The following is a 23709-nucleotide window of genomic DNA, read 5'->3' on the forward strand; positions in this document are numbered from 1 at the left end:
CCATGAATTGGCAAGGTTTATGAGGGGGCTGACCGAATGATCAAGAAAATAGGGAAAATGGGCTTGTCTAATGAGAAATATGCAGAGGTTCGAGAATTATGTGAAGCACGATGTAATGGTTATCATTCTCCTATGCATGTTGTTGCGTATTCTTGGATCCCGAGTTCCAAGGATGTGGACAAGAGGCCGATGATGAGGTGATGGATGGTTGGGAGACAATGCTTTCTAGGTAGGTTCGTGACGCAGATAAACGAAGGTTGGTGAAAGACCAACTTGGATTTTATCGCAGCAAGTTGGGAAGGTTTGGATCGGCTGATGCATAGAGAGATAGGTTTAAGATAGGGGCTCCTTTATGGTGGGAAGATTATGGGGCTCGTACACCACAGCTTCAATCATTGGCAGTAAGGATCTTGTCTCAAGGTGCAAGCTCTTCTTCGATTGAGCAACTATGAAGTGTGTTCGGCTAAGTTGCATCCAAGAAGAGAAACAAATTTGGGACAAAACAAGTCAATAACTTGATTTTTGTAAGTGCTAATTTGCGCTTGCTTGGGGATATGGCTTCTCCCAAACCAGAGAAGTTTATATTGCTTGATGAGGAGTCCTCGGATGATAAGGAGACACATGGACTTGTAGATCCTGGTCAGGATGGGGTTGATATGGCTTTCTTGGATGACATAGATGAGTCTCCTTGATGGCATCACTGGCAGTAGCCATGCATGATATCTCCTTACTATTTGCATGTCACCTTGAGGCTTGGACTCTGGACTTGGGTTGTTTCTTTTATCTAGGCCATGGGCCACGTTTTGTGCTTTTTGTCACTTATGTCATGTATGATGTCACATGTGGGCTAATTTATTTTGACTTGTGAGATCTGTTCAGTGTTAGTATCTAGCCATGCAAATTGTGTGGTGCACTAATTTGGTTATATAAATGAGCATTGTATGTTAAGATTTATTGTCATTTCTAGGAATTATATAGGTCATTCCCTGTTTTCGTTCCCCCTTGTTCCCGTTCCCCCTTTCTCCCGTTTTCGTTCCCCTGGTGGTGCTTTCGTTCCGTTCCCATTCCCGTTCCGTTGCTACTATGGCCCACATCTACTCTTTGCCACATGGGTGGTCACCTCCTCACTAATGGGGTGGGGTGTCCAACCCACACAGCTTGGCCAATAGGGCACCCTCAGGATTTGGGGCCCGAGCACTTTCATATATTAAAGTGTCCACCCATTTTTCAATGAGTGTGAACCTACAAAGGTTATAAACATTACAAAACATTTCAATAGATTAAAACAAAGAGTGAGACCACTTGTTCACATGCCACAAAACACATTAGAATACAGGGCATTCGTAGGGTTCACAGGAGGAGTGGACACTTTAATGAAGCACCCACCCATTTTTTAATGAGTGTGAACCTACAAAGGTTATAAACATTACAAAGCATTTTAATAGATTTAAAAAAAGGTTTAGAGTACACTTACCACTTGTTCACATGCCACAAAACACATTAGAATATAGGGCATTCGCAAGGTTCACAGGTAGGCCTCTTAACCCCGTGAATTGAACATTCGAAGTAGGCAATCACAAGAAAATAGTTTCACGCATGCAAACATGTGTGCATGTGCACTTTGTTATCTCCCGATCATGGAACATGTTCAACACTAGCCAAACACAAGTCTGGCACATCAAAAAGAGGGGAACTAGGATCCCAAACACTTGGATCTACACAATGGCCACATACAAGCACAAAGACTAGAATCCAAACGCTCGGATCCACACACTAGCCTCAATTCAGGTGGCACGACAGTTGCCTAGCCTCGTAAATTGGCACAAGACTAGAGAAAACCATTTGGGTGGCCTGCTCCAAAGGCTTGCTACCTAATCTCCAGCTGGTCCATGCTTGGAAGTTGTGCTCTGAATACTCGTAGGTGCGTCACAGCCCCCCCCCCTCTCTCTCTCTCTCTCTCTCTCTCTCTCTCTCTCTCTCTCTCATGCACCATCTTAGATCCCGCTATGTTGAGATTGGGGCTAGAGTTCAAAAAGTGGAGGCACAAGAGTGACATACAAGAAATAGAGACTGAAAAGCACACTTCTTGTCTGTCCAGCCTTTGTAGCATGCTACACATCAGACAACACACTTAGCAACCAACATGTACTCTTGCTCAAAAACTTGATCATTGAGATTGCATACAAAACCATGGCTCAGATCAGTCATGAAATTTGAACAGCCACACAGATGCACACGGGTGAGATTGAACAGCCACATATGCAGACACATACATATATTTGAGTTATAGACTATAGGTAACAAAACCACGAGCTTTTGTAATGTTGTCCACTCCACACATATGCACACACATGAAATTTGAACAGCCACACATATGCACACATACATCTGGTTTTAACTGTAGACTATAAGTACCACAACCAGGACCTTTCGTGATACTGTATAAGTTCCATAGATACGATTTCTTCTTCTCATTATCATTCTCCTTCTTTCTCCTCCTCATGCTATGTACAACTCACACACTACATGCTATGTGAATATTTGTATGCAACAGCATCATTCAATGAACAACTTCCATCCCTACCGAAGCAAAGCCGTACACTTGGAACCATGTCCCTTTGTTGACCAGAGGTGAAGGTGGCATCACCTGGAAATACTGGCCCTCAGGGTGGATATGCCTCCCTCAGATGTAGCCTCCTTCTGAGAGGGACCAAACATATAGGAAGCCCTCCCCTCCACATACCCCAACCCTCGTTTCTTGTAGGTATTACCTCTCTGTAAGGATTAGATTTAATTTTCCGGATGTATGTACTAAAAGAAAATCTTGTTTCAAGAGTGAAAGAGGGAAGGAAGACAGAGGGAGAGAGGGTGTGCGCAGGGGAGAGAGGAGATTTTTGCAAAGCCATGCCCTTGCCCCCCAAACCACACAACATCATACATAGCACTATCAATTACATGTAAAGAACACTACTACTCATACAATACAGTGATAATGGCACAGAATGGCTTGATATGTGGCACTAACCTGAGCAGGATAAGATCCTTGACCCTGGAATGCTTTGGGCTCGAGGTTCATTCCACCACGAGAGACTGCCTCATATATTCCATAAAGCTCTTTGACATCGAAATCAAACAAAAACAGGAGGGTGCCTGGAACCACCTGCTCTACAAGGTCCCTTTTGGCAAGTGGCAGTCCAAAGACTTTGTAATGAAAGCAATCTCGCTTAGTGTTGGAGTTGCACATGAAGATCAAACCTGCTGGCCCCTTCCTGGAGAGGCGAGAATCATCAGCAGCATCATTTCGTAGTGACCTTTCTTGCCTGTCCCATCTCGTCTTACTTCTTGAGGGCCTCTTGCCCGACATTTTTCTCTGCAACACACAGAGTGCTTGTTCAGAAGAAAGATTCGCGCAGAAAATCATCGAGCAGTGGCCAAAGCCCTAAATTCTTGCACAGAACACCTCTACGAAAACCCTAACCATGGCTCTAGATACTTGCACAGAAACCCTAAGAGAAGAGTGAGAGTGATTGCGAGAGAAAGAAGCAAGAAGACTTACACTGCGAAGCTCACGAGAAGAAGAAGGTCACCAATCGCGGCCCAGATTGCAAAAGGTAATCGGTTACACTTTCAGAGCATGTAACCTAGGAGAGTTTAAAATGAGGGGACCATTTCTTTTTTTTTCTCCCTTTTTTTCTTTCAATACTCTCTCCTACACTCAACACACTTCCAGGCTAAACACATTTTTGTTTTTAATATCAAATTTCAAAACCATTTCTTTTTTTTCTCCCTTTTTTTCTTTCAATACTCTCTCCTACACTCAACACTTCCAGGCTAAACACATTTTTGTTTTTAATATCAAATTTCAAAACTCTAGTCTCATGTCGTATGGGATGTGTTTGATAGTCAGTATGGGATGTGTTTGGTAGTCATGCGTGGATAAGATGGCCTATAGTCTGAAGGCCTCGTACTTAGCTATCTTGCCTTGTCTAACTTGGGGGTGGTCCAAAGAAATTAGTCCCTATGGCTGGGTTGGTGAGTTCATATGCTTTCCTTGTGTTCTTCATGTGTGTGCGTGTTGGTTTTGTATTCTAAATCTAAGTCTTTTCTGGATGTTGTAATATTTGGTATTAGAGTTGATCTTGCAATAAAAATAGAGCTAAGAGTATAAAATTATTTGGCTATATTGAGGTTAGTCTAGACATAACTTGGGCAGAGACCCCCAATGTATGGGATGATGAGACAATCTCTAAAGGAACTAGGGAAATAGGAGCCTTTAGTGGATTCCCTAAATTTACCTTTTACAATGCCGCCCCAGTGGACGATGCACCACTAACAACACCCCCACCTCATGATTACATAGTGCCTGACTCTCTCACTGGAAGCTATGATGATGGGTATCTTGGATATGTGCCTTACAGTTGCGTTAATATATATGTACCACCTATTTCCCATAGGGAACACACCTATGCTCATCCTTTTGTGAAAGCATGCCAATGCTATCTACAATAGCAACAACTTCTATTGGCACAATGTACACTACTAGAAGTGCTGAACTAATGGTAGGGTTACATGATCCTGCTCCTACCTACACTCCTCCAGTAGGAGGAAAAGCAGCTATGGTGCTCCAACACCAATGGAAAGACCCATTCCAATTGAACTGCCAGTTCATCCTACTCCCCCAACAAGAATGGGGGTCTGAGTAGATAATGCTATCAGAATGGTAGAAGCTATTGCCATAGCATTTACAATAGCAAGAGAACATGGAGTTCTTATAGCTGTTGCACCCCATGGTCTTAGGGAAAGGGAATGAGAAAGACGAAACTCTCAAGTTTGGAGTGTGTCTAATGCATTGCAAAAGTTTAGTGGGATTGCGGATCATGGACACCTTTGAGAAAGTTTGTGAAGCTTTAGAAATTGAATGATGACCCCACCAAGGTCGGAGCATTCGGTTTTACCCTAGAGCATGAGGCTACCAAGTGGTTTAGAACTTTAGAACCAGAAGGCAAAGCAGCATACAAAGATTTGAAACAATCCTTTTTTATTGCTTATGCCAAGCCAAGAGCCAAGAGACAGAGATGATTAGAGAATACATTAATAAGGCCAAGTATTTTTATAGCTGGTGTTGGCCTAACAAGAAATCTAACTAAACCGGATTGTTCTCTCTCTTTTTTTAGAAGGCTTACAAAGCAAGAAATTGCATGATGCGCTTTATGGTAGATATAGCTGCCACCATTGATTATAGTGACAATTTCATAGGACCACCTAGAGAAATACATGGCTCTAAAGCTTCATTCAGAACTCAATCAGGTAGTGAGATATGTGATGCCAAAGGAAAAAGGAGGACCCAGATCTTATAAACAGACTAATAAAGTAAAGGAAAGATGAGTTCAAAATCACCCCAAAGGAGGCATGCAATCTCCACCTCAACCCAAAAAGAGATCTGTTCTAGTGTGCATTCTATAAATCAAATCATACAACAACAGAGTGTTTGCACCCTAAAACTGAGGCCTAATCTATGGTGCGGCTATTGCACTCCATGGGCAACAATGACACTAGGTGATGCTATAGGTTTAATCCTACACTTAAAGCTATGGGGGCTCTATCTTTGCCTGCCGTCAAAGGCCTCTTGCCATACCTACACTTAAAGCTATGGGGGCTCTATCTTTGCCTACCGGTCAAAGGCCTCTTGCCATACCAGCACCACAAATGGAACTCAAAATCCATCAACAATTAATGGGAGAACGAGCAAGACCTATTGAAATGCCTCCACTAAATTTACCACCTCAACTAGTTCCACCTACAGTCACTCCTATGCATCAAGTAGGAGCGGAAGAGGGAAATACTTCAAAGAATGTAGCGACAAACTACAATTAAGAGTCACCAATGGAAAGTTCTAACACATCTGAGTTCTTTGTTACACCTCCAAGTTTTACTATGGTAACGTTAAACGAATACACATCTTTGATGAATGTTGTAACTTCACAACACGGAGGGTAAGGATATTAACTCCTTAACAAGAAGAGCCCCATTATCTTGCTATGCATGTGGCAGACCTCACATTAAGGCCAAGTGCCCAAATAGAATTTACAAAGATGACCTAGTGGCTTCAAACCTTGTTCCTTTAGATAGATGGTGTAGTGGGTGTGGTATCAAGCATGTGCTCAAAGACTATCCCTATCGTATTGTTTCACTTGCCACAACTATATCTTTGATTATGTTGAATGTCATGCAAGGTCAAAAGATTGATTCTATCCTTATACCTATCAATGTTGTATTGACATAAATACAAGCCAAGATGGCTAAAGGGAACAGTGACAAAAGCCACGGATAACCTTAAAACTAGCATCTCCAAGAGTACAAAAAGAAGAGCAAAACTTAAGGAAAAGGGTATCGAAATTGGAAAAGGAGGCGACAAAGTTCAAATCTTAGATAGAATAGAATCCTCTTCCGTAGGATCTCTACCCTCCATACCATAATATGAAATCATGTGCTTCACAAGGAAAGCAATTGAAGGTAGTCTCTTGAGGTGAACCTCCAAGCACTATATAAAAAGTTAACTCAATATCCTCAACTTGTTGAGGAAAAGGAATATGTAGCTTAGGATATGGTTAGGCAAACACAACGAGATAGAGGGAGTACACTAGGGCTATTAAGGACACATGTGCCTAATTTGTTAGCACCTCTCTCTACCATACTTGAGTCCGACAACACTGAAGTATTGATTATGCCAGACTCAAAGATTGGATCTATTAGCAAGAAGGAATTTAGGATTGGAAATGAATTGACAGAGAATCCTTGTGATGGGATAAAAGGTGACATAAGCCTGAATCTCTCCCTTCTAATTGTTTTGAACCACTTGAAGATCTGAACCTAAAAGATCCTTGGCGAGACTTGAATCCTAGATCTCGCCAAGGTCTAAAGTTCCATCTATGATCAATGCTACTTCGCTTCCTGTATCTTTGAAACAATGGATTTGATCAAGATTCCTTAGTGGGGTCTTTAGGAACTCTTTCATGAAAGCTAGAAAGCGAATAGGCAAAAGAACCTTGGGACCTTTTATAGCAAGATCTATAAAGTTTCCCAAGGAAGCCCATACTCTAGAAAAAAGTTAATAGCCCAAGGATGTAGAGTTATTGCATTAATCTCCTCAAAGAATTCAAGGACGTGTTTGCATGGAAGTACACGGACATGAAGGGAGTTTCACCTGAAGTTTATAAACATACAATTCCCATCATGGATGATGCAAAATCCATAAAACAAAGACCATCCCATGAATCCAAAATATGGAAAACTCATGCATGAAGAGATCAACTAACTTATTAAATAAGATTTTATTTACAAGGTTGAATAACACATGGAGTAGGTGTCCTCCATAGTGGTAGTACCCAAAAAGACTGGAAAACTCTAGGTATGTGTAGATCTCAAGAAAGTGAATGATGCAACTGTAAAGGACCATTATCCTTTGCCATTTACGGAACATGTTTTAGAAAGAATTGTAGGAAAAGAAGCTTATAGCGTCTTGGATGGCTTCTCTAGATATACCCAAGTTCATATTGACCCAGCTAACCAATATAAGATGGCTTTTATCACTAAATGGGCACTTTTGCATACAAAGTGATGCATTTTGGTCTCACCAATGCCCCTCCTACCTTTTCCAGGTATTGATGTGCACCGCATTTAGAGACTTCTCATATAATTTCTTGAAATTAGATGGTGTAGTGGGTGTGGTATCAAGCATGTGCTCAAAGACTATCCCTATCGTATTGTTTCACTTGCGACAACTACAAGCCAAGATGGCTAAAGGGAACAGTGACAAAAGCCACGGATAACCTTAAAACTAGCATCTCCAAGAGTACAAAAAGAAGAGAAAAACTTAAGAAAAAGGGTATCGAAATTGGAAAAGTAGGCGACAAAGTTGAAATCTTGGATAGAATAGAATCCCATATAATGCATTTGAGAAATTGAGAAAGAATATGGAAATAGTCGTCGAGAAAAAGAACCTTTATCTAGGCCAAACAATTGGCGGAAATTAAATTGGTGGATAGAATGTATGTGATAGAATGGGGATACAATGAATGTGAATGGATGTTATGTGATGTGAGTCAGGATAAGTGTGCATGGGTGAGATGTGATGTGATATGATGTAAATCAGGATAGATGTGAGGTGAAATGGATGTGATGTGATGTGGATCGGGGTAGATATGAATGGATGAGATGTGAATGAATGTGATGTGATGAGATGTGGATATAGGTAGATATGAGTGGATATAGGTAGATACAAGTGGATGAGATGTGAATGAATGTGATGTGATGAGATGTGGATATGGGTAGATACAAGTGGATGAGATGTGATGAGTGTAAATGTGGAAAGATGTGATGAGATGGAAAATGATGTGATTGGATGAGAATGGATGAAGGACGATGGGAATACATATGATTGCACTTGGATTAAGCAATGTGGATTGATGTGGAACTATGTGGAAAGACGAGAGTTCGTTATAGAAACTATATTTTTGACCTGTTTTTAAATGACTGTTTTATGTTGAGAATGCTGGGGAAGCATTTTGATCGTCTTGTGAATGAGGTCATGGAGACCTAAGTGATAAAGTTGCAATAGCTGAACGGAGAGTCAACAGAGGACGTCTCGCATAGCACGATCGACCGAGGTCTTGACCAGCCTCGGTTCGATTTAAATGGTGAGCTTCGGGTACGGTGGATGAGGGACCAAGGAAATGGCCTATTAGTGAAGCGCTAGGTGACCTGCGAAGGATCCTAGAGGGTGCTGACCATACGGTGCTCGGGCTCTGGGTCACCAAAGATAGCCACACGTGCGTCGAGGAAGATATTGGAACAAGGAGTAAGAGTTGTTTTTTGAATTCAGGCATAGATCTCGTTGATTGACCTTGCTGGTCCTCAACGGAAGAGTCCATGGCTCTTTTATATGGATTTGTTGGTTGATCGGAGAGTCCATCTGGACTTTAATAAGTGAATATATTTTTGGGTACTATGAGCTAGGAACTATTGAAAAGACCCTTGAGTGGACAGGTGGTGAGCATTCTGGTTGCCAATGATGCCATACGTACACGGATGAAGGAATGATCGAAAACTAGAAATCAACCGGATATTTTGGAGGATTATGATCAGTGATACTATAATTTCATTAACAGATTGTTTTAAAGCTAGCTGAATCTGTGAAACAGGCAATTTCATATTGGGTGTGTAAGTGGTGTGACTTTTTTGAAGTTTGCATGAAGCACCGGCTAGGGGGCCTGGGAACTCTTTTCCCTGGTACCCAGGACAAAACATAACCAAATTCCTAAACGGATGCTATCACTACAATGGTTGGGTAGTTGGCTAACCCATGGGATTGGATGGGGTTAGGCTAGACTGATGGATCCCTAAAATGAGACTCAATTCTGTTATAGTACGATAGATGAAGTACATCCCGGACAATCCTTGTTCTATGGAAAAGAATCAACGATTGTGCCTCTCGATGAGAAAAAAAGCGTTGGTCTCTATGATCCAAGTGCAAGTCTTTTCCTTGATCTGACCATGTGACTTACGGGTTCGCTCGGATCATTTTGGTTAGTGATGATGACCTTGACTACGTTAGAATAAAAATATCCCATGAAGGAATCGCCCGTGCTTTCTGGGGGCGAGGGAAGTTTTTTTGGGTTTTGGAAGAACCGAGGGATTAGTCTCTTGTCCGGATATCCATGGCGAGGTCCCGAGTGAGAGGCTCTATCTTGCACAAGAAGTGCTACTTCCGCTACTAGCACGCTCGAATTCGTTGTGCGGAGGGGGCAGGGATCTTTCATCTGGTATCAAAACAAATTGGCTAAAGTGGATCAACCGAGAAGCCAGAAATGTCAAAATTTTATGAAGTACTAGTAAAAGATTGCAATTGTGTGACGAAATTCATACAAATTGATATTCAGAATGTAGATTCATAAATTTATAATTGGGTCTTCATATGGAAGCACCGCAATTGTATGGAATCCTTGACTTGATTGAGGCCCAGACATGATGGTATTTACCTTATAAATCCAAGGACCGTGACTACCCGCATATACCGAGGGTATAACTGTAGCTCTTTACTGGCTATATATACGAGTAAATCTAAGACCTTGAAATTATAAGCAAAAATGCTATCCAGATGATGAATTCAAATGCTCATTGATATGATTTTAGAATTCTGGTTGAGAATTGATGAGTTGATTTGAAAACTGATTGAAAGATAATGATTCCTGAATTCTAGTTGAAATAAGTTATCCAGATGATGAATTCAAATGCTGATTGATATGATTTTAGAATTCTGGTTGAGAATTGATGAGTTGATTTGAAAACTGATGGAAAGATAATGATTCCTGAATTCTAGTTGAAATAAGATAAGTTTAACAAAGCCACAATGAGGAGGAATGGGACGAATCCCAGTGATGATAATAATAACTGGAGTGATGATTGAAAGATAATGATTCTTGAATTCTAGTTGAAATAAGATAAGTTTAACAAAGCCACAATGAGGAGGAATGGGACGAATCCCAGTGATGATAATAATAACTGGAATGATGATTGTGACTTCAGCAAATCACTATGAGATTAGTGGATTGTGCTAAGAGATTGCTACTGTTGACCTTGACCCAGTGACTCTAGTTAAGGGATGACAAATTAAAAACCTGCATACAGATTCTGTCCTCTCGGCTTTTTGGAAACCAATATGAACGAGTTCTTAGAGTTAACCCAGGGGAGCAAAACTATTGAAGTGTATCACCAAGCATTCGCTCTCCTCCTCAAATACTCTCGACCGCTAGATGAAGAACAGTTGATGGCCAAGTTCATTCGGGGACTGAACGAACCTTTGAATATCCTAGTGAAGAATGCCAAGCCAATTTCCATGGCCAAAGCAGTGCAGATGGCGAAGGATTTGCCAAGGCCTTTGGTGTCAAGGTCCCGCGCCGAAGCCAGCACCATCATCTTTCAAAAGATTTCTAGCTCCAGAAGGTGATTCCAGCCTTCCACCGCCTAAGAGACAACAAGGTCAAGCTCAGAATATGGAAAGTTCCAGAATGGAAGAAAGGTCCCTTTCCCGGAACTCAATCCCCTGGAATTCAACTTTAGAAGTTCCACCCTTGAACAAGAAAGTGAAATGCTATAATTGTCAAGGATTTGGACATCGCAGTATGGATTGCCCAACTCCTTTTGGATCAAGGTTTTCAGGGTGGGAAAATCAGGGACCAAGATTCCAGACTCTAGCTCCTTCCTTCCAGAGTAATCAGGTTCCTTTCTGCCAAAATTAGGGAAATCCCAGAGGTAGACCCTCTAACCAACCCGCAGTTTCAATCCAAAGTAATGCAAGACCTCCGCCTCAGAATAGGGGAAGTCGAAGAGAGATGTTCCCAAATCGGCCGTCCAAATGATTACTCTATCATGGATTGGTCACCCTATGTTAAATGAATAATTCTCGTCATATCCATGGAAAACTAATTTTTAATGTTTATGTATAAATAGTTAATTAGAGAAAAAGAGAAATTTTGAGTAATTTCATTTTTATGATAAAAGAGAAATTCCTAGATAATGGAGATCCATGTATTCCAATGGAGAAAGAGAAAAGTTGGAATATTAAAATAATGGATATTTTATTTAAAAATTAAAAAAAAATTAGATAAATTATTTTATGCATGAATAAATTTAAATGATAAAAGAGGAATTCCCATCATATTTGGAATTCAATCAATTAAATGGAAAAAGTGAAATTCTTGTCATATTAGGATTAATGGATATTTTTATTTAATTTTTAAGAGAAATTTTAGTTAAAATTATTTTATGCATGTATAAATTTAAATGATGAAAGAGGAATTTCCATCATATTTGGAATTCAATCATTTAAATAAAAAATCAATCATTTAAATGGAAAAAGAGAAATTCTTGGTATATTTGAAATATTGAATATTTTTATTAAAGAAAAGAGAAATTTTAGATAAATTTATTTGATGATAAAAGAGGAATTCCCATGGCATTTAGATTTCAAGCAATTAAATGTAAAAAGAGGAATTCCCATGATAATTGAGGTCCAAGAAATTAAATGAGAAAAAGAGGAATTTTTAGTATAATTCAATTTATGAATATTTATCAAAAGTGAAAATATGGGTAGAATTGATTTTTGTAAATCCCATGAATTCTTTTATTCAAAAGAGGAATATTGAATATAATTCATTTTAGAAATTAAGAAAGAATACGGAAATAGTCGTCCAGAAAAAGAACCTTTATCTAGGCCAAACAATTGGCAAAAATTAAAAAAAAGTTCTCATTATTGGTATCGAAGTAGGGAAAGCTACTAAATGTGATAGGATGTGAATAGATGTGATAAGATGTAAATGGGATGCGACAGGATGTGAATGGATGGGATGCGATAGGATGTGAATGGATGTGATAAGATGTAAATGGGATGTGATAGGATATGGTGTGATGAAAATGAATGTGGATGAGATGTGAAGTAAATGGATGTGGATGTGAATGATGAGATGTGAAGTAAATGGATGTGGATGTGAATGATGAGATGAGAATGAGATGAGAGGATATGTGAAAGGGTGAGATGGGAAAAAAATAGACGTGGATGTGTATGTGAAAGAATGTGATGTGAATACGTGGATGTGAAGTGATTGATGTGAATGTATGGATAGATGTGGATAGTCGTGCATGTGAATGATTGGATGGATGTGGATGAATGAGATATGATGTGGATGTGATGTAAAGTGGATGGAATGAATGAGATATGATGTGGATAGATGTGGACGTGATGGAAGGTGGATAGAATGTGGACGTGATGGAAGGTGGATAGAATGTATGTGATGGAATGGGAATATAATGAATGTGATGAATGTGAATGGATGTGATGTGATGTGAGTCGGGATAAGTGTGAATGGGTGAGATGTGATGTGATATGATGTGAATCAGGATAGATGTGAGGTGAAATGGATGTGATGTAATATGGATCGGGATAGATATGAATGGATGAGATGTGAATGAATGTGATGTGATGAGATGTGGATATGGGTAGATGCGAGTGGATGAGATGTGATGAGTGTAAATGTGGAAGATGTGATGAGATGGAAAATGATGTGATTGGATGAGAATGGATGAGATGGAAAATGATGTGATTGGATGAGAATGGATGAAGGACGATGGGAATACATATGATTGGACTTGGATTAAGCAATGTGGATTGATGTGGAACAATGTGGAAAGACGAGAGTTCGTTATAGAAACTGTATTTATGACCTATTTTTAAATGACTGTTTTATGTTGAGAATGCTGGGGAAGCATTTTGACCATCTTGTGAATGAGGTCGTGGAGACCTAAGTGGTAAAGTTGCAATAGCTGACGGAGAGTCAACGGAGGACGTCTCGCGTAGCACGATCGACTGAGGTCTTGACCAGCCTCAGTTCGATTTAAATAGTGAGCTTCGGGTATGGTGGATGAGGGACCAAGGAAGCGGCCTATTAGTGAAGTGCTAGGTGACCTGCGAAGGATCCTAGAGGGTGCTGACCATACGGTGCTCGTGCTCTGGGTCATCGAAGATACCCACGCGTGCTTTGAGGAAGATATTGGAACAAGGAGTAAGAGTTGTTTTTTGAATTTGGGCATGGATCTGGTTGATTGACCTTGCTGGTCCTCAAATGGATGAGTCCATGGCTCTTTTATATGGGTCTGTTGGTTGATCTTGCTGATCTTCAACGGAAAGTCCATCTGGATTTTTATAAGTGAATATATTTTCGGGTACTATGAGCTAGGAACTATTGAAAAGGCCCCTAAGTGGACAGGTTGTGAGTGTTCTGGTTGCCAATGATGCCATAGGTACACCGATGAAGGAATGATAAAAAACTAGAAATCAACCGGATATTTTGGAGGATTATGATCAATGATACTATGATTTCATTAACAGATTGTTTTAAAGTTAGCTAAATCTGTGAAATAGGCAATTTCATATTGGGTGTGTAAGTGGTGTAACTATCTTGAAGTTTGCATGAAGCGCCTGCTAGGGGGCTTGGCAACTCTTTTCCCTGGTACCCAGGACAAAACATAACCAAATTCCTAAACGGATTCTATCACTACAATGGTTGGGTAGTTGGCTAACCCATGGGACTGGATGGGGTTAGGCTAGACTGATGGATCCCTGAAATGAGACTCAATTCTGTTATGGTACGATAGGTGAAGTAAATCCCGGACAGTCCTTGTTCTATGGAAAAGAATCAACGGTGTGCCTCTCGATGAGGAAAAAAGCGTTGGTCTCTATGATCCAAGTGCAAGTCTTTTCCTTGATCTGACCATGTGACTTACGGGTTCGGTCGGATCAGTTTGGTTAGATGACCTTGACTACCTTAGAATAAAAATATCCCATGGAGGAATCGCCTGTGCTCTCTGGGCGAGGGAAGTTTTTTTGGGTTCGGTTTTAGAAGAACCGAGGGATTAGTCTCTAGTCCGGATATCCCTTGTCCGGATATCTGTGGGGGCGAGGCCCCGAGTGAGAGGCTCTATCCTGCGCAAGAAGTACTACTTCCGCTACTAGCACCCCCGAATTCGTTGCGCGGAGGGGGCAGGGATCTTTCAGCCGGTATCAGAGCAAATTGGCTAAAGTGGATCAACCGAGAAGCCAGAAATGTCAAAAATTTATGAAGTACCAGCAGTAAAATATTGTAATTGTGTGATGAAATTCATACAAATTGATATTCAGAATGTAGATTTATAAATTTGTAATTGGATCTTCATATAGAAGCACGGCAATTGTATGGAATTCCTGACTTGCGTGAGGCCCAAACATGGACCGTGACTACCTACATATACCGAGGGTATAACTACAGCTCTTTACTGGCAATATATATGAGTAAATTTAAGACCTTGAAATTATAAGCAAAAATGCTATCCACATGATGAATTCGAATGTTGATTGATATGATTTTAGAATTCTGGTTAAGAATTGATGAGTTGATTTGGATTCTGATTGAAAGATAATGATTCTTGAATTCTAGTTGAAAGAAGATAAGTTTAACAAAGCCACAATGAGGATGAATGGGACGAATCCCAGTGATGATGATAATAACGAATGATGATTGTGACTTCAGCAAATCACTATGAGATTAGTAGATTGTGCATAGAGATTGCTACTGTTGACCTTGACCCAGTGACTCTAGTTAAGGGATGACAAATTGAAAACCTGTATCACATAAATTCTCATGGAGGAATGTTCAGATGAAATTTTCGGTGTGATGGATCATTAGTGTGTTAAGAATATGAATAAATTATTCTCTAATAATGAGTTCTGCATGTTCTTCTGTTAGAAGGGATCTTTATCCCAGGATTTTGTGGGGGATTGACCAATCTAAAGAACCCCAAAATCAGTTGGAAAGTCGGATTTGAATTATAAATAAAGAGACTTAACAAGAATTTTCGTATTGATAGGGTCATGGATCGAGGTCATCGTGGTAGGAATGATAACCCCCAACTCGATGAGGAAGAGGACTTGGATGTTCGTAAAACTCTTCATAGATCGCAGCCTGGACCTTTCAAGGGTGAAGGGGAAAACTTGGGCGAGGCTGTGGAGAAGTGGATCGAAGCAATGGAAGAGTACTTCGATGTCACCGGGTATAATGAGAAGAGAAAAATGGCTCTTACAAGGCTGAAGATAGTAGAAACAGCCAGAGTGGCATGGAGAAACCACTGCGAGACAAACCGTCTCGATCGGAACACTCAGACATGGAATGATCTCAAAATTTACCTAAGGAAGAGATTCTGTCCTCTCGGCTTTTTGGAAAACCAAGATGAACGAGTTCTTAGAGTTAACCCAGGGGAGCAAAACTATTAAAGTGTATCACCAGGCATTCGCTCTCCTCCTCCAATACTCGCCACTGCTAGATGAAGAACAAATGATGGCCAGGTTCATTTAGGGACTGAACGAACATTTGAATATCCTAGTGAAGAATGCCAAGCCAATTTCCATGGCCGAAGTAGTGCAGATGGTGAAGGAGTTCGCCAAGGCCTTTGATGTTAAGGTCCCGTGTGCCACCAGCACCATCATCTTTCAAAGGATTTCTAGCTCCAGAAGGTGATTCCAACCTTCCACTGCCTAAGAGACAACAAGGTCAAGCTTAGAATATGGAAAGCTCCAGAATGGAAGAAAGGTCCCTTTCCCGGAAATCAATCCCCTGGAATTCAACTTTAGAAGTTCCAATTGCGTGTAATCATTCCCTGTTTCTGAATACAAGAAAATATTATTTTTTCTTGTTTTTGCCTAGTGAGATAAAAATTTCTAGAGAGTGATAATTTAATATTAAGATATTTTTGGATATATAAATTCTACAAATATCAAAAATATGTTTCCCTGAAACAGAAAATCAAAATAAATTTTCTAAGGTGCATTAGGAATCAATTAAAAATGATTGAAAAGACCTTAGCCTAAGGGTCAAGATTTTCTGAAATTTTTGGATTATGGTCCAATTAAGGTTCCTATGGACCAATAAGATTAATCCAAGTAATGGGATGAGATAAATCCAATGAATAAAAGAAAATACCCAAAAATGAGTAAATGCCCACATAAGATGAAGAGTTGGCTGAGTACAAGATTTATTAGTTAAAAATTATGAAATATTACTAAAAAATGAGATATTTTGGAGTAATCATACAATTTTGACACCTTGGTAAGGAAAGGGAAAGCCTTCAAGGAGGCACCTATTTCACACATGTGAATGAGTTTTAAACTCAAAAATATTGAGATATTTTTATCTCTCCTCTCTGCTGGATCAAACCAAATAAAAAAGGGAGCCAAACTGGTCCAAATCTTGTCCAAATTCAGCCAAACTGAAGCTGGCAAATTCTAGAACTTAGTTGGACTCAGTTAGTGGCCTCCCTCACCTATAAATAGACCCTCATTCTTTTGTATTCTCATATGTGAACTAGACCATGCAGTATTACCTTAAAATAAGTATATTTTCTATTATCCCCTAAAAATCCTCTACATTTTGGAGAGATTGGAGCTTCTCTCTCTCTTCAACCTTCCTTGGAGCTTTCCTCAACATACTAACCAATTGATTGGTTGGGGGCCTCTCCTAAGAATACAGAATCAAGCAAAACAAGAGGTAAGGTGCGACTTTATGGTTTTTTCTTAATCTTCTAAATGTTTTTCACTTCTCAACCCCTCTCAAGCTTGAGAAGTATTCAATTGAATGGTTTTTCAATGCAAATGAAGCTCTCTAATGAATTTTAATGATTAATCACATAAAGTTTACGTTTATGGTTAATTTAGGATGTTTTTTATGTATATATCTCTCTCCCCCAAAGAATGGTCATTCCTATGAGAAATTCTCAATTCAAATGATGCTTCTCATGGAGCAATTCTTAATTCTAAAATCAAACTCTATGCTAGTCAAGCTAGAGGCCAAAGAGATGGCTTTTTAATGTTACATAAATTATGGTAAACTTAGGAATTAAGTCCATAAATTGGATATAGGTCCAAATGATAGTTACTCTATCATAATCCTATTACTAAGTCTTATTCTTTTAGAAAATATTGAAAATTATCAGTAATAGCAGCGGAGCTATGGTAAATTTTTTAAAAATTAACACATAAATCATTTTTATGCATAATGTAAAAAGAGGAATTCCTACCATATTCTAGGATTAGTCATCCTATGTTAAATGAATAATTCTTGTCATATCCATGGAAAACTAATTTTTAATGTTTATGTATAAATAGTTAATTAGAGAAAAAAAAGAATTTTGAGTAATTTCATTTTTATGATAAAAGAGGAAGTCCCATGATAATGGAGATCCATGTATTCCAATGAAGAAAGAGAAAAATTGGAATATTAAAATAATGGATATTTTATTTAAAAATTAAAGAAAAATTTTAGATAAATTATTTTATGCATGAATAAATTTAAATGATAAAAGAGAAATTTCCATCATATTTAAAAATCAATCATATAAATGGAAAAAGTGGCATTCTTATCATATTAGGATTAATGGATATTTTTAAATAATTTTTAAGAGAAATTTTAGTTAAAATTATTTTATGCATAAATAAATTGAAATGATGAAAGAGGAATTTTCATCATATTTGGAATTCAATCATTTAAATGGAAAAAGAGAAATTCTTGGTATATTTGGAATATTGAGATTTTTATTAAAGAAAAGAAAAATTTTACATAAATTTATTTGATAATAAAAGAGGAATCCCATGACATTTAGATTTCGAGCAAATAAATGTAAAAAGAGGAATTCCCATGATAATTGAGGTCCAAGAAATTAAATAGAAAAAAGATGAATTTTTAGTATAATTCAATTTATGAATATTTATCAAAAGTGAAAATATGGGTAGAATTGATTTTTGTAAATCCCATGAATTCTTTTGTTCAAAAGAGGAATATTGAATATAGTTCATTTGAGAAATTGAGAAAGAATATGGAAATAGTCGTCGAGAAAAAGCACCTTTATCTAAGCCAAACAATTGATAGAAATTAAAAAAAAGTCCCATTATCGGTATCAAAGTAGGGAAAGCTACTAAATGTGATAGGATGTGATAAGATGTGATAAGATGTAAATGGGATGCGACAGGATGTGATAAGATGTAAATGGGATGCGATAGGATGTGAATGGATGTGATATGATATAAATCGGATGTGATAGGATGTGGTGTGATGAAAATAAATGTGGATGAGATGTGAAGTAAATGGATGTGGATGTGAATGATGAGATGAGGATGAGATGAGAGGATATGTGAAAGGATGAGATGGAAAGTAAATGGATGTGGATGTGGATGTGTATGTTAAAGAATGTGATGTGAATTGATGTGAAGTGATAAATGTGAATGTATGGATAGATGTGGATAGTCATGCATGTGAATGATTGGATGGATGTGGATGAATGAGATGGGATGTGTATGAATGAGATATGATGTGGATGTGATGTAAAGTGGATGGATTGAATGAGATATGATGTGGACGTGATGTAAGGTGGATAGAATGTATGTGATGGAATGGGGATACAATGAATGTGATGAATGTGAATGGATGTTATGTGATGTGAGTCGCGATAAGTGTGAATGGGTGAGATGTGATGTGATATGATGTAAATCAGGCTAGATGTGAGGTGAAATGGATGTGATGTGATGTGGATCGGGGTAGATATGAATGGATGAGATGTGAATGAATGTGATGTGATGAGATGTGGATATGGGTAGATGCGAGTGGATGAGATGTGATGAGTGTAAATGTGGAAAGATGTGATGAGATAAAAAATGATGTGATTGGATGAGAATGGATGAAGGACGATGGGAATACATATGATTGGACTTGGATTAAGTAACGTGGATTGATGGGGAACAATGTGGAAAGACGAGAGTTCGTTATAGAAACTGTATTTATGACCTATTTTTAAATGACTGTTTTGAGAATGCTGGGGAAGCATTTTGACCGTCTTGTGAATGAGGTCGTGAAGACCTAAGTGATAAAGTTGCAATAGCTGATGGAGAGTCAACCGAGGACGTCTCACGTAGCACAGTCGACCGAGGTCTTGACCAGATGGTGAGCTTCGGGTACGGTGGATGAGGGACCAAGGAAGTGGCCTATGAGTGAAGCGCTAGGTGACTTGTGAAGGATCCTAGAGGGTGCTGACCATACGGTGCTTGGGCTCTGGGTCACCGAAGATACCCACGCGTGCATCGAGGAAGATATTGAAATAAGGAGTAAGAGTTGTTTTTTGAATTTGGGCATGGATCTGGTTGATTGACCTTGTTGGTCCTCAACGGATGAGTCCATGGCTTTTTGGGGACTAGTTTGGGTTGAATGGGTTCAACTGGTTGTGGGATAGTAGTGTGGACCAAAAGAGAGTTGTTTGCGAGACGTCCCTCCATCCAGTCTTTCAGGTCGTTCCATAGGCTTGGGCTACCTTGGAGCAAGGTGTCGATAGGGATTTGGACCTGAGACGAGAGGAAAGAAGAGAGACCTGCAATGTCTCTTGGAGCGGAGGCTATCCTTTGAGGAGGGTTGGGTTTGCTTTGTCTTAAGCTTTTTGAAGTGTATGGGATGGAAATAGGGATTTCTGCGTTTGTTCCCCTATGATGTTCATCTCCCAAGTTTCTAAGATATTCAGCCAACCTATCTCCCTGCTGGGGGATAGCTTATGCTTCCGTTAACTTGGGAGTGGTTGGTTTGGAAGAAGCTCAAGGATATGCCTGAGCATCATGTGCAAGTCTCTAGTTTGAGTTCAATGGGCATGGTTCAAGGTAGGCATTAGCTTCCAACCGAGCTTGGCACTCATGGACTAACTCTTGGTTTGCCAGGAGTCTCTTTTTTTCCTCAATAGGATTAGGGTACTCAATGAGATTTTGCGATAACTAGCGGGTGTCCATGGGTTCTCTGGCTTGGGTGGCAGTTTGTAACAATTATTCTTCTTCGGAGGAAGAAGTCGACACATGAGTTGTTCTGCCGGAGTCTGAACTGCTTTTTTGATAATCACGTGGCTTTCTCCCTTTCCAACCTTGGTGGCTTTCTTTTGTGAACACTGAGTTGCTCGTGCTTGTTTAGGGGCTCTTGCTTGACCATGATTTTGTGAGGTTGATGCCTCTAATGCAGCATCATGTACAGCAACCCTTTACCTGTTTTGTAGCCTGGTCACTGCGTTGAGAGGGATTGCTTGAATGAAACCATCTCTAACACTCAACAAGTTAAGGTTGGTGCTGGAATTAGCTTCATGAGCCTTTTCAAGTTATCCACCCTACACACAATGGGTCTGGGGCGGGAACACCTGCAAAGGCACTTGCCATACCCTTCCAACAATTGGGAAACTTAGCCACTCGGTGAGGTTTGCCACAATCATAGCACTGTATGGGTGGTCTTTTAGTTGTCTAATTTATGTCCGTAGCCCACGGTATCGGTGCTGCCAAGTATACAGGGTACATTTGATCACCCTTCATGACATAGTGACTTAGGATTTATGAAGGTGGGCTTGTTGGCTCTTGGGTTTCATAAGTGGGAGTTTCTAGGATTTCTCCCTCATTCCCATCCTCAAAGAGTTCTGTCAAGGTTATTTGACAAACTGGTGGTGCAACTCTGGGTAATGGGGGTTGAGGTGGAAGAATTAGGGGTGGTAAGGGCATTTTTGGTACCCTAAGGATTCCTCTTTGGGCACTTCTTGGCCAGGTTGAGGTGTGTTATGATGCGTTGGAGCTCGCAAAGCTAGTGGCTGCTTGGGGTTCGCGGGCAATGCCTGTGGTGGCAAAAGCTCAAGCTAGAGCAACCTTGCGGGTGGCGCTAGCAGTTGGAGATTTCATGATTGCCCCACTTTACACAATATGTACAATAGAGGCTTGGACAGGGTCTCAGATAAAGACACTCGGTGCGAGTATGGTTTTCTCGACAGGTCGGGTACCATAGGAGTTCCCTTCTCGGATAAAGATGTGGATGGCTCCCTCAATCCTGGCCTTGGTTGATTCTCCATTGCTGGGTCATTTGTTACATTAAGGCAACGGCTAATTGCTCAACACTTTGTCCAGACGTAGCTCTTTTGCCTTTTCATTAGGCTTTGTGCTGGTGGTCTTGAAGGAGGCTTCTGATGCGCCTTCATGGAATTGTTGGGAACGTGTTCCCTTGAAGTTGTTCTCAAACTTCAAAGCACTTTTGCGGCATTGTTCAAAGGAGGTATGGTCTAAGGCAAACAAGGAGTTATGCAGGGGAATATCGTCGAGTCTCTCTAGAAATCTCTCATCAAAGAACTTATCTCCGGCACTACAACATGAGCGGAGATATCTGACTCTATGAATGTAATCCCTGATGGTTTCACCCTCATCTTTCTTGACGTTATTCAGTTGTTCGATGGGGCTCCATTGGGTACCTTGACAAGAATATCCCACTTTGAAAACTTCTTTTAAATCTTTGAAGGAAGCTTTATCTTCCATCTTCAAATATATGAACCATTGGCCAGGTTTGCTATCCAAGGTAAGGCCAAAAGCACTTATCTTAGTCTGGTCATCTATGTGGCCAAATACTTCACAAATTTGATTAAACATCTCCAGGTGAGTAATGGGGTCACCTGTACCATCAAATTTTGTGATCAACTTAGAGATGTTTGCTGGTTTGGTTCGTTCTTTTTTGGGTTGAACAGGTGCAGGGGGAGAGATTCCTGTGCGGCTACCCCCTCCCTATTTCCATGGCTAATCTTAACATTTCAGGTATCAACCCTGTCATGAGACAGGCGTTGATTGGGGAATGGGTTGCAGTGGGTCTAGGTGGATAACAGACTATCGGAGGTCTTTGCCCTCTGGGAGGGCTGGGTTGTGGGCCCAATTACAAGTAGGGGCCCAAAACTAGTCTTCCTAGTTTTACTAGCTCTATGTACATCAAATCCTCATGACCGGTGTTACACATGTCGTAAGCTCGGTCATCCCATGTCTCATTCACAATTGGCGCATTGTGCGGTTACAAAAAGATGAGTTACAAAAGGGCATAGTAACTGCACGAAGGTCATGTTAACTAGAGTGGTTAACATCAAGTTTGGTGCATGGGAGGGAGATGCAAAGCTCACTTGATGGAGTCACTGCTTTGTAAGGATATCTGCTTGGTTGCATGGATTCGATGGCTCCATAGACCGCGATTGGAATGCCCATGTGTTGGGCAAGACTTCTCCGGTAGTGGGTAGCTTTACGAGTGTGTAGATGCTGAAATGGTGAGTCATGTGTAGATGCTGAAATGGTGAGTCATGGATGGAGCAAGAATGATACTCAATGAATAAAGATGAGGCAAGACAACTAGATTAAAGGCAAGCATGCTGAAATGGTGAGTCATGGATGGAGCAAGAATGATAATGAATAAAGATGAGGCAAGACAACCAGATCAAAGGCAAGCATGCAAAGTGTTGGCATGGGGCATGGTGCTGCATTCAAGAGTGGGACCTGGTGTCCGAAGTGCCTTGAAATGGAGTGGGTGAGACCATCAGGCGGAATGCACAATTTTCTATTTCTCCATTGGAATACATGGATCTCCATTATCATGGGAATTCCTCTTTTATCATAAAAATGAAATTACTAAAAATTCATTTTTTTCTCTAATTAACTATTTATACATAAACATTAAAAATTAGTTTTCCATGGATATGACGAGAATTATTCATTTAACATAGGATGACTAATCCTAGAATATGGTAGGAAGTCCTCTTTTCACATTATGCATAAAAATGATTTATGTGTTAAATTTTAAAAATTTTGCCATAGCTCCGCTGCTATTACTGATAATTTTCAATATTTTCTAAAAGAATAAGACTTAGTAATAAGATTATGATAGAGTAACTATCATTTGGACCAATATCCAATTTATGGACTTAATTCCTAAGTTTACCATAATGTATGTAACATTAAAAAGCCATCTCTTTGGCCTCTAGCTTGACTAGCATAGAGTTTGATTTTAGAATTAAGAATTGCTCCATGAGAAGCATCATTTGAATTGAGAATTGGTCATAGGAATGACCATTCTTTGGGGGAGAGAGAGATATACATAAAAAACATCCTAAATTAAGCATAAATGTAAACTTTATGTGATTAATCATTAAAATTCATTAGAGAGCTTCATTTGCATTGAAAAACCATTCAATTGAATACTTCTCAAGCTTGAGAGGGGTTGAGAAGTGAAAAACATTTAGAAGATTAAGAAAAAACCATAAAGTCAC

General features: G+C 39.7%; 1 protein-coding gene across 1 annotated transcript in view; it reads right to left on the bottom strand.

Annotated features, from left to right (window-relative positions):
* The window catches only part of LOC147603933 (uncharacterized), a 28335-nt gene extending 24641 nt beyond the window's left edge, over positions 1-3694 (bottom strand). Inside the window, exons 1-2 of the mRNA XM_086795859.1 lie at positions 3557-3694; positions 3026-3370 (exon numbers count right to left, since the gene is read on the bottom strand). Coding sequence (XP_086651985.1) covers positions 3026-3364 — 339 coding nt within the window. The 5' untranslated portion in view covers positions 3365-3370; positions 3557-3694. The remainder of the gene's footprint in view (positions 1-3025; positions 3371-3556) is intronic.
* Between the last annotated feature and the right edge of the window lie 20015 nt (positions 3695-23709).

Source organism: Cibotium barometz, chromosome 63, assembly GCF_041138505.1.
Source record: "Cibotium barometz isolate CiBa-2024 chromosome 63, ASM4113850v1, whole genome shotgun sequence".
In the NCBI taxonomy this organism is placed as follows: Eukaryota; Viridiplantae; Streptophyta; class Polypodiopsida; order Cyatheales; family Cibotiaceae; genus Cibotium; species Cibotium barometz.